General features: G+C 42.1%; 1 protein-coding gene across 2 annotated transcripts in view; it reads right to left on the bottom strand.

Moving 5' to 3' along the window:
* The window catches only part of ZNF236 (zinc finger protein 236), a 104,827-nt gene that overhangs the window by 19,990 nt on the left and 72,397 nt on the right, over positions 1–12,440 (bottom strand). The window contains exons 26-28 of one of the 2 annotated variants that reach the window (XM_049901894.1): positions 9,795–9,950; positions 2,554–2,741; positions 1,363–1,494 (exon numbers count right to left, since the gene is read on the bottom strand). In XM_049901894.1, coding sequence (XP_049757851.1) covers positions 1,363–1,494; positions 2,554–2,741; positions 9,795–9,950 — 476 coding nt within the window. Of the gene's footprint in view, positions 1–1,362; positions 1,495–2,553; positions 8,205–9,794; positions 9,951–12,440 lie in introns of those variants that run through there. The other variant, XM_049901895.1, reaches the window with a different exon arrangement.

Below are 12,440 nucleotides of genomic sequence, written 5' to 3'. Positions count from 1 at the left end.
GGAATGTGTGGCTAATCACCTCCATGAACAACTGCCTCCTTTGCTATGAGACCAGAAGAAGTAGATAGTACCCAGCTACCATTACTGAAAATTTTGATCAAAGATTTTGTAGAAGAAACCTGATCAAAAGGGAGAAAATGCAAAACATAATTTCAAATTCTCATAGACTCCAGACTTTCTGGAGCCATAGGGCTGCATGAACCCACGAAACTATTGCCTTGAGATAACTTTTAAACCTTAAAACCAAAAATATCCCTGAAGTCATCTTAAAAACCAAACAATAGTTTAGCGTAACTAGTAAAGAATGCCTGCCTTGAGCATTGTGTTCTTTTAAGAACTATCTACGTGGGATCAGATTGACAACAGCAACTCAAAAGATTAGGCAGGAAACTTAGGGGGCAGTGAGTTTATGTTAATGGGGGAGGAAAAATTCAGAAAAGAAGGGTGAGAATGGTTGCACAACTAGAAGAATGTAATCAATGTCCCTGAATTGTACATGCAGAAACGGTTGAAATGGTACGTGTTTTGCTGTGTATATTCTCAACAACAACAAAATACATTAACAACAACAAAAACCCTATAGGTTAAAAATAAAAGAATCAGCAATGTTGACAGAAGAAACCTAAGAAAAAACTACAAGTTAAAAATTATGCATGGAAATGGCCAAGTGACATCTGACCAGTAGGCAAATATAAAATGTTAATAAATATCAAATAGATTTCTACATTATTGAATGCTCCCTCGAATTCTGTGGTACTAAGATCCCACTTAACAAAAAGCAAAAAGTACAAGCACAGAATGAAGGAGGCCTGGGACCTGTCACTCAGCTCTCCTTCTCCAGACCTCACCAAGCTCAACCCTCCATCTCACGCAGGACTCTGCCCCGTGATGCTTCTGGGAGCATGCCCCCCAACACAGACCACAGTCCCCACCCTCCCTCCCTCCACACTTTCTTCACAAGCATGTGGTTCCCCAACAGGTATTACATATCTGTCCACCATCACAACCCACCCCAGCATCTGGACCAGTACTGGAATATGGCCATCACTTAAATATACACTGATGAATGATAAAGAGGCCAAAACAGATCAACATAATGAAAATGCTAGAGGTTTTAGGATGAAGGAAAAAATTCCTAGCTAAGAAATCAATAATGCATGATTTTCTCTGTTGGGATAAAAAGAGGTTATTAAGCAGTTAATAATCACGTAAATAAGAACAATATTTCAGGTTGTACAACTACAGAAAAATTACACATCATGAGAAAATGTTATCCCTCTTGTCACTTTAATACACAGGTCACCTCCTCTGGATCTCTATGTCCACGTGAAACGTGACAGCGTGAACACAGAGTGCACTCACCTGGTAAGCCAGTTCTTCACACCCAGCCGAGGGAGCGTGTGGCGTGTGGCTCACCAGGATTACCTGCGGGGAGCCTGCGCCGCCTGGGCCTGAGAGGGATGGGTCTGTAAGCAGCGCCGGGAACTGCTGGCCCTGGAAAGAGAAAAGTGGTGTCTTCGGAAGCTTTAACATTATCAGATTAGCTGAAAATTTAAAAGATCTATGCTACAGCCACTGTGGAAATAGCTTGGCAGTTCCTCAAAAAGTTAAACATAGAACTATCATCCAAAAAAAGCCAAACCCATTGCCACTGAGTCAATTCTGACTCATAGTGACCCTACAGGACAAAGGAGAACTGCCCCATAGAGTTTCCAAGGCTGTAATCTTTACAGAAGCAGATTACCACATCTTTCTCCCACAGAGTGGCTGGTGGGTTCCAACCGCCGACCTCTTGGTTAACAGCACAGCACTTAACCACTGTGCCAGTAGGGCTCCCTAGAACTACCATATGACACAGTAATTCCACCCTTCGACACCATTTATACATGACAACCTATGTCTACATAAAAACTGTACTCAAGTGTTCATAGCAGCTTTATTTCAAAAAGTGGAAACAACCCCAATGTTTCCCCACTGGTGAATGGATAAACAACATGCGGTATATCTACACAGTGGAATATTGTTCGTGCTACAACATGAACAAGCCGAAAACACTTTATCCTAATGCATAAATCACATCAGGTACGCATATTATTAAAAAAGAGTCCACCATTTCTTTATGAAATGCATGAGTGCAATCAGTTTGTTAAGTAACATGCCATGGCTGTGTTAGCCTAAAAAAGGCTCTCACAGTTACAACGGTAGGTCTTATAATGCAGCCAGGTTGCATTTTGGAGTTCTTAGTTAGGTAACAGTTACAATCACGCTCCTATCTTTAAGGAATGTTAATTAACTTCTTCCTCTTACCTGTGATTCTAACTCAAATAATAATACCATTCTGGCCATCAGTATCTCCAATGATTTCTTGTATTGTGTAACAGAATACCAGCTGAAATGGAAACCGGTCTTTGAAAAACAAAATGATACTGAGGGGCACCAGAAGGGGCTCTTTACCAACTGTGCAGCAGACTTCCATGGTGGCAGTTTATAGCTGACCACAGGCCCTGGAGGGAGATGAGTAAATGTGAAGGGACAGGTGGGACCTGCCCTTACCTGCGAGGTGATGTTCAGCGTCACCGTGTCAAGACCCCCAGAAAGCATGCCCTGAGTGTCAGCCAGCGTGAGTGTGACGCTGGCGTCGCCTCCCACCCCTGACGACGCCATGACCAGGTTCTGTGTGGATATGGTGGATGGAGACATGGGCGTGGTAGAAGGAAGACTCCCAGGAGTGGCGTTAAGTTCTACAAGAGAGGCAAGAAGAGCAGGTCAATGGGGATGCTAGATAAGTTGACTTGTCACGGCTTGGGAAGAATAGTTTTCATAAAGAAACTAATCTGTTAGTCATGATGAGCACAAACTCTGCCTAAGCTTTTGAAACCACGTCACAGAAGTTATCTAATTTCACTCTAATTTTGCCTCAAAGCTTTTTTTATTTTCCAGGCGTGGTTACAGATGAGCACTTAACTGTCTCTTAAGCGAGTACAGAGAAAGCCAGTGATGGCACAGCTCAGTCACAGTGGTAACACAGACAGGAACAAAAAGGTGAACTTCCAGGATTCATTGTCCTCACTGAGGGCAAAAGAGAAGAGCCTACAGAAGGATCCAACAGGATCCACGGAGCAAGGACTGGTTCTGAAGCTCACATTCCCTCTGCTTATGCTCTCAGTCACATCCCCCAAGATGTTCACTTGTCCTTAAGCATAGACACTTGGAACAAACCTCACTCAAAACCCTTTAACTATTTATTTGCCCTGCTCGACATCTTAGGTGTCTTTGCCAAGACAATGTAACTGTAACTCGCCACAAAGAACTGTGCCAGACATTTCCCCCGGTAACCAATAGTAAGAGAAAGGAAGATATCTGGGGCAAGAAAGCCCTCTTCTACAAATCAGACACTCAAGCACCCTACTGGCAAATGAGACAGACTTCGAATGGAATTATCAAAGCCCTTTGGCGGGCACCCCCACAAAAGATGTTTAAAGCTGTTTCTGGTGAACATATAAACGTACACACTTGCTCTCTCACTCTATCCTCATAGTCCATTTCTACATCCATCTACTCACGCAACCAATATTTCTTTATCATCCACTGTGCCAGTCACAGTGCCAGGTGCTAAGACACAACAACCACGTGTAAGCTCAGAAAGAGTCCTTGAGGGATTTGGGAACAAAATGAGGCAGCCCTTCAATGCTATGTGGGCCGGCAAAGCTGGGCAGCCTGGCCTGGTCTCAGAGCCAGCAGGGAGCCCAGGTTACTTGCTTGTAAATGGAGTTCTCCAGACAAATGCTTCGCATATGCACACGCTTGGAGTCTCGCTATGCACTGCACTGACCTGGAACTTTCCACAGCAGCAACCACTAGGACTCAGGAGTCTTGCACTGAAGCAGCCACCACGGCTGCAGGTAAGAAAGAAGAGACCTCGGATCTCGCCCACCATACCAGCACAGCGATGAATGCACTCCAGAGAGAAGCCAGGACTGTCCTCAATGACGATGTCTGTGGATTTGTGGAGGCCCGCTACTGTGAGGACTCCAGTTATCAGTACGTCAACAACCTCACATCCGTTATAAAGTGGCCTCCACACATCCTAACTTACGCCAACTAGGACCCATGTAGTATCTTACAGCGCATGGACGAAGACTCAACGACAAGGCCCTGCAGAGCTGGTGCTAAGAAGCCACGTGGGCTGCAATTTCACCACAAGCACGAAGGAGCAGGCGGGGACCCCAGGGCTGACTGCCGTCCGCACTGCTGTGGTCTGCTGCCAAAGCCCCAGAGGCTGGCTAGAACCACACCACAAATCACATACCCACGATTCTCATCCAAATGGCATTAAAAAAAAAAGCCAAAAATGAATGAGATTCATTACTCCTTAGACAGGAAAGAACACAAAGCCTACCCTAATTTCTGAAATAAAGAAGGCAGAGAGCTTCGCCCCCTCCCCAGATAAACGTCTCTGACTCTCTTGGTTCCTAGTGAATCAAAAGGTTCCAGAGCCACGCAGCACGAGGGGGCTAAGCAGAGCACAGGGGCCTGTGACCTCCTTCAATCCACGCGATGCCTGACAGCTCCAGGCAAGTTCAGGGTTCACGTTCCAAACCAGCGTGGGGGATGAACCTTTAATAGCGCCCTTAGTCCAGCGGGTTTTCCGGAAAGAGAATGATACCAGTTCAAGTGGAACTACCCTCAATATGATTAAAAAGAAAAAAATTGAACATTTCCTAAGTACTCAAATAAGTTTTTAAAAGCTATAATTACATTTGTTTAATATTTATAGCTCTTAATTACATAAAAGATGTGCTTAAAGCTCTGAAGGCCACAGTTTTCAATTCAAAATAAATAGCCTTAACTTGAAAATTAGAATCCAATATTTAAGTGAAGATTGTACCTGTCCAGTTTTATTTCCTATTTTTTTCTGAAACCACAGTTCCCCCAGGACACATTTGATTGAGTCTAAAGGTCTTCTTTAAAGGATTAATAAATGCTACATGTTCCTCAAACTCAACACTACCTTACATCATCATTGGGATGAGGTTTTGTAGCTTCTAAGAAAATCCAGTTATAATTCTGGAAGGTTTCATAAATAGAAAGAAGCAAGAGCCTTGCCACTGATTCCCAAGCATCAAGTCCCGGAAGAGCCTCGTTTAATCTCCAAACAATGTCACCTCAGTTTTAATTCTTACTGGGGTGACTTTGACTCCAAAATAGATACCGCCCGCGAAGATACAATACCCCAGCCACTACAATGGAGACGGGATCGGCTACTTAACAACTAGCACCTATGGACTGTGCAAAGCACTCAGAAAGATCAAGTGGAACAGTAGATAAGAATCTCTTCCTATATCGAGGAGCACCCAAAGGTACCAAAGGAACCTGGGAACGTGATACAACTCACTGCTCATATAAAATCACTCGTGTACTTAAGAATAGCTGCTGTAACAGTAATAATACACAAACGTTCTTTAATTAAGAATTCACCTTTTACTTTACAACAGCACTGGATCCCTTGAAAAATATTTTCTAAAAAAATAAGGTACCAAAATTTAATGTGTGAGATAAGCTAAATCATATTAAAAAATAATAATACTAAAAGCAATATCTCAGCTAGCTCTTTAAAAAAAAAAGTGTCTAAAAGAAAGAAAAAAATTAAGTCAGCAAAAAAGGTCTGTTTTTCGGGACTCCTCACTGGCGTGTCACGTAGCACCTTGAGCACACTGATGGGTAGGGACAATGCTGCCCTGAGAGAACCTCCCCCCACCCTCTCTATGAGACTCATCAATGTGTATCTGAGGAGGCAAGTTTACAAGGAAGACTACTCCGTGCCTAACCCACTATACTCTGGCCAGAGTACAGCAGTTTAAAGAAATACTCGCAGCCAAAACAGACCCTTGGAGCTCACATATTCTCATCTTGTCCATTTCTCCATTCTGACCAGAACACCCCTGATTTTGAATTAAGGAAGCCACTGTACCAGCAAACATCCAGGTCCAACAAGCAGCACAGGAAACTACTCCATAGAAGTCAGAACAGCTAGACCGCCATTGTCTTTCCATCAATTTGCCAAGGAGTAACTACAAGTTTCAAGCAGAGCTTCCATAAAGATACAGGATTCCATGGCAGCCAGTTTAGTCTTCAGCAAAGCAAGCAGGGGCCAGCTTTAATTCCTACAGTCTCCTGAAACGAGCAACTCAAGGCTTGAACTTTTTCTTCAGTTCTTTCAGCTTGAGAAACGCCGAGCATATTCTTCCCTTTTGGTTTTCCATCTCCAGCTCTTTGCACATGTCATTATAATACTTTACTTTGTCTTCTCAAGAGGCCCTTTGAAATCTTCTGTTCAGTTCTTTTACTTCATCAATTCTTCCTTTTGCTTTAGCTGCTCGAAGTTTGAGAGCAAGTTTCAGAGTCTCCTCCGACATCCATCTTGATCTTTTCTTTCTTTCCTGTCTTTTCAATGACCTCTTGCTTTCTTCATGTATGACGTCCTTGATGTCATTCCACAACTCGTCTGGTCTTCGGTCACTAGCATCCAATGCATCAAATCTATTCTTGAGGATTCTATGGGGAAAATATTAAACGACGCAGGAAGCATCAAAAGAAGATGGAAGGAATACACAGAGTCATTATACCAAAAAGAATTAGTCAATGTTCAACCATTTCAAGAGGTGGCATATGATCAGGAATCGATGATACTGAAGGAAGAAGTCCAAGCTGCTCTGAAGGCACTGGGGAAAAACAAGGCTCCAGGAATTGACGGAATATCAATTGAGGTGTTTCAACAAACAGATGCAGCACTGGAGGTGCTCACTCATCTATGCCAAGAAATATGGAAGACAGCTTCCTGGCCAACTGATTGGAAGAGATCCATATTTATGCCTATTCATGAAAGGTGATCCAACCGAATGTGGTAATTATAGAACAATATCATTAATATCACATGCAAGCAAAATTCTGCTGAAGATCATTCAAAAACAGCTGCAGCAGTATATCGACAGGGAACTGCCAGAAATTCAGGCTGGTTTCAGAAGAGGATGTGGAACCAGGGATATCATTGCTGATGTCAGATGGATCCTCGCTGAAAGCAGAGAATACCAGAGGGATGTTTAGCTGTGTCTGACTGACTATGCAAAGGCATTCGACTGTGTGGATCATAGCAAATTATGGATAATGTTGCGAAGAATGGGAATTCCAGAACAATTCATCGTGCTCATGAGGAACCTTTACATAGATCAAGAGGCAGCTGTTTGGACAGAACAAGGGGATACTCATTGGTTTAAAGTCAGGAACGGTGTGTATCAGGGTTGAATTCTTTCACCATACCTATTCAATCTGTATGCTGAGCAAACAATACGAGAAGCTGGACTATATGAAGAAGAATGGGGCATCAGGATTGGAGGAAGACTCATTAACAACCTGCGTTATGCAGATGACACAACCTTGCTTGCTGAAAGTGAAGAGGACTTGAAGCACTTACTAATGAAGATCAAAGAACACAGCCTTCAGTACTGATTGCGCCTCAACATAAAGAAAACAAAAATCCTCACAACTGGACCAATGAGCAACATCATGATAAACGGAGAAATGATTGAAGTTGTCAAGGATTTCATTTTACTTGGATCCACAATCAACAGCCATGGAAGCAGCAGTCAAGAAATCAAAAGACGCATTGCATTGGGTAAATCTGCTGCAAAGGACCTCTTTAAAGTGTTGAAGAGAAAAGATGTCACCCTGAAGGCTAAGGTGTGCCTGACCCAAGCCATGGTATTTTCAATCACATCATGTGCATGTGAAAGCTAGACAATGAATAAGGAAGACCAAAGAAGAGTTGACGCCTTTGGATTGTGGTCTTGGCGAAGAATATTGAATATACCATGGACTGTCAAAAGGAATGAACAAATCTGTCTTGGAAGAAGTGTGGCCAGAATGCTCCTTAGAGCCATGGATGGTGAGACTGCATCTTACATACTTTGGACATGTTGTCAGGAGGGATCAGTCCCTGGAGAAGGACGTCATGCTTGGCAGAGTACAAGGTCAGCAGAAAAGAAGAAGACCCTCAACAAGGTGGATTGACACAGTGGCTGCAACAATGAACTCAAGCGTAACAACGACTGTGAGGATGGCTCAGGACCAGGCAGCATTTCATTCTGTTGTACATAGGGTCGCTATGAGTCGGAACTGACTAGACGGCACCTAACAATGACAACGACCTGAAACGAGACCCACAACAGTATGACAGTCATTCCCTCTGCCCACACACAAGAAATATCCTCAGATCTCAACATGCACCAGGCAGAAGTGGGAATGATAATAAACACAAAGTTTAGGATTAGGAATCTAGAGATGGTGAGTAACAATGCAGTCTATGCTTTGTATAAACAGTGTGCTAAGTAACTTCAGTAGTACATGATCTGACTTGGATACTTACCCATTGTAGACTAAATAATAACCTGAAATTCTCAGCTTTTATCAGCTAAAATATAAAGCAAAATTCTGCTTCATTGAAAAACAAAACAAAAAAGTCTTCTCTTATTTCAAATTAGTAAGTAAAAGAACTAACTTCTATGACAGAGTATGTCATAGCCCCAAAGTTAAGCAAACAAACTGAGAGATGAGCAGGGTTAGAGTGAAGTGGCCATGGTGGGACAATGGAGGACAGAAGTGCTTCAGCAGACCTCATAGTTGGCACCAGGAGTTGAGAGGTGAGATCTGCCTGGCCCTACAGCTATGTGACCTGGACAAAGCTCTTGGCCTACTGGGCCTGATGCCATGCTGTTAGTCAATGAGAGGGAGACACAACGCTGTCCCTCCGCTTCCAAGTGGCCCACTATTCTCAGATCCTGGCCTTGTCTCACACGTGCTGCTTTGTGTGAAACATCAGAAGCATCCCTGGCCAGGCCGAGCTCCCTGGTATGGACACGCTGGGCACTGTGATCCCTCCTTTACGGGTAATCCCAGCTGCAGTTTCATGCCCATTTGTGGGAGTCTTGAATCAATGCCTGCACCCTGCTAGCTTCTAAGATCCAAAACATAGGGGACCACATCTACTTTGCTCAGTACTGTATTTCCAAGCTTACTACAATCCTACCACGTGGCAGATGCTACCGTGTTTTATTGAATGAAGAAATGACTGGATAAGAAAGCACTTCAATAAGCATTAAAAAAAAAGCCTTGCTTTTGAGAATACACTTGAACATTAAAAATTTTTTTCTCAAAAAATTATCTAAAAAGTTGGAAAATAAGGCTAAAAAGTGAATGAAATCTCTAGGAGACTGAGAAAGCCAGAAAGATATGTTATCTTAAACTTTTAACTGTTATGAATCTGTGACTTATTTTACTTGAGCTTGTTTGCTAATGAGCAGTTTACTTCTGATAAAAGCCTGTACTTCAAAGCCTGAGAAAGCTGCCTTCTTTCAATTTTGTTATCCTGCTGCCAGCTGGTGGCAGCAAATTCACCCTGCAGGACAAACAGGAAGGATCCTAGCACTGGGCCAGAGAGCAGCCGCTCTGTAAACAGGGGCACTGCATGCTAACTGCACACTGATGTGCATATTTCAGTAAAATTACTTATTTCTATCCCTGAAAAGGTAGAATTGTTAATCGGTTGATAACTCTGGAGAGAATTCTGTAGCCTAGAATTATACCTAAGCCACTAAGTGTTGTTAACATATACATAACTTATACCTGTATTTTACACATTTGTCACCGGAAGGGTTTACTCTTCCTTGTTTACGGTCTGCATCACCTTGTAACTGTGACATCTTATAACACCTTTCTTGGCTAGATCATTAGCTGCATACCTGAGGAGTTTAATGTTGCACTCTGTGAGAGAAGTTGATCATTGCTTATTGTTAAGGTGGCACCTGTGGACTGATTGTTGATTGCAGGTGCTGACAATCGTATGCTTCCATTTAGTTCACTACTCCCGTTAGAATTGTGTTGAATAAGATCTTGACCTGAATGGAAATTAATATTGTGTTATCTGAAGTAACATGCACATTTACATACTATAAAGTGTGTTAAAAACAGAACGTTCTCAAAACTTTCATTTTTAATAATATACATAAAAAATGAAAATAAGAGCATGAAAGACATTTTCCTAAGTGACAGTATCTCTTCATGCTTTTTTGTAAGCTGTTGGAGGGTGTCTCATATGCTCCTTAGAATACTACTTTAACTTAAGACTTACACATTCTTGTTGAGTCAAACTTTCACTGCAGTGAAAACATCCCCAAAGGTAGTGGACTGCCAGATGTGGCAAAACTGTGGCTCAGTGAGTTGAAGTGACATCATGACCAGTACCAGCACCTCCCTGACTGGTCCCACTTAGCAGCTTGCTGAAGTCACCCCACCATGAGTCTCTGCTGCACAACCCAGTGACGGCTGCTCGGACCCTACAGAGTGCTCCTGCCCCACAGAGCACTCACAGACATGCACTAACGTGCCCATGACATTCTCTCACCAGCTGCCCAGGTCAGTTTTACCAGCTTTCATATAATTCCAACAATAAACAAACAAATGGCTTCTGAAAATAAAAACACTGTTGATATTTCAATGAAAGCCAAAGTGAATGCTTTGGAAAGGCTTGATAAAGACAAGTTACTTTAAAAAAAAAAAAAAAACTGTGGTCAAATGCCAAATCTGGTGTAAGACAACTACAGAAAACTGGGGGAAAAGGATCAGAAAGGAAAAGAATTCTGCACTCTGCTTTGTAACTACCGAAATTCTCATGCTACATTAAAGAAATAGAAATCAGAAATGAAGTTATGCCTTCTGGGCATGATTTATGGGGGAAGAAAATGGCAGAACTCTATCAGCAGAGCAGACCCACGTTTGAGGGATGGGTGGATGACGTTCGGAGCGCAGGTATCCCTTTCTGATTCCTGCTTTACGTAGCTCAATATTATTTCATAACTGCACTGAAACATCAAGGGGGAGGATTTTTATTGTATATGCACAAGGTAATTTGGAGAGGCTGAGAACTATCTTTGCCTTCTGTACAACGTTTAATTTTTCTTCCTGCAAACCCTAAGATCCATTAATTGCTAAAAGTCTACAAAGCTGAAAAATACTTGCATTCTCTAGTATCTACCAGCACTTATAATTCTGTACATTAATGGACAAAAAGAACATCCTACAAAATAACTGGAAGTTTCTCTAGGATTGCCAGGTGCATAAATGAAGTGTTTCTCTACAGCTTTTTCTGAATGGGTAAGAAAATGCTAACTGATGAGTCACTACAGCTAATTCTCAGTATCCAGAGAAGCAAGAAAACAAGAAATGTAAAGCCCCAAATTTGGGCAAACCTTATTTCATGAACTAATTCAATGTTTCCTCCTTGAATAAGCCAAATTAAAAAAAAAAAAAAACACAGTGTGATATTCATCCACACTTCTGAATATTCTAATAAGCAATAAAGTAACCGACTGGCCAGTAATAGGAAAACAGGAGAATCGGAAACACCACCCACCAACTGAATAGCACATTTTCTGAACCAGCTGTCTCTGCAGGGGACCTAGCACAATGCCTCGTATATCGAGGGCACTAAAAAATAATTTCATCTGATCAACAAAATGACTGTATTAAAATAACTCTCTTATGTTTCCCATGTTAAATATCAGATACGTATAATTTAAGAAGGGAGGTTACTGAACTATATGAAAAATCCAGTTGTTGTCAAGTCAATTCCAAATCATAGTGACCCTATAGGACAGAGTAGAACTGCTCCATAGCACTTCCAAGGAGCAGCTGGTAGATTCGAACTGCCAATCTTTTAATTAGAAGCCAAGCTCTTAACCACTGCACCACCAGGGCTCCAACTAATGAAGTTCGATGTTAATTTCTGCTGAATTGCAGCATCTAAAATCATTGTGTGTCATTCAAAAGCAAAGCTCTATCTAAAAATATCTAAAAATATTTCCTCAAATTATATATTAAAAGGAAGAAAAGTTTTGGTTTATTCCTGAATAATTTTTCTTTCAATTCCAACAATAATTTTTGCAGAACACTCTTCTGGATTAGCCTTTTGGTTGAGTTTATCTCTCATTCAGCTGGTCAACACCCTGCCACGTGTTTTAAGGGGAACATGGCTGTGTCCCTCACACCAGAACTCCAGGGGGTGACTGTGATTCCAGCAAAATGTTTCCTTGTTTTTAACAACCTCAGGGGTTGCTATGAGGATTAATCGAACTCATGTTAAAAGAGTCAGCGTTTGTAAATGTTAATAGAATAATTCCTGGCACATGTAAGTGCTGCAATTTTTGTTGATAACTTAAAACATGATCCTTGGTTAACCTGGGGGGGGGTCTCAGCTCAGAGCTATGCAGGCAAAGCCTGGCTTTAAAATGTGCTCTGTGCAAACTCAGAACAGAGTGCCCTCTCTCAGGTCACTGGCCCAGAAGTTTGGGTCGACAACATCAAGTGAGCCATTCATCGACTTTCCCGTG

The sequence above is a fragment of the Elephas maximus genome, chromosome 11, assembly GCF_024166365.1.
Source record: "Elephas maximus indicus isolate mEleMax1 chromosome 11, mEleMax1 primary haplotype, whole genome shotgun sequence".
Lineage (NCBI taxonomy): Eukaryota > Metazoa > Chordata > Mammalia > Proboscidea > Elephantidae > Elephas > Elephas maximus.
This window is presented reverse-complemented; position numbering and strand designations above follow the sequence as displayed.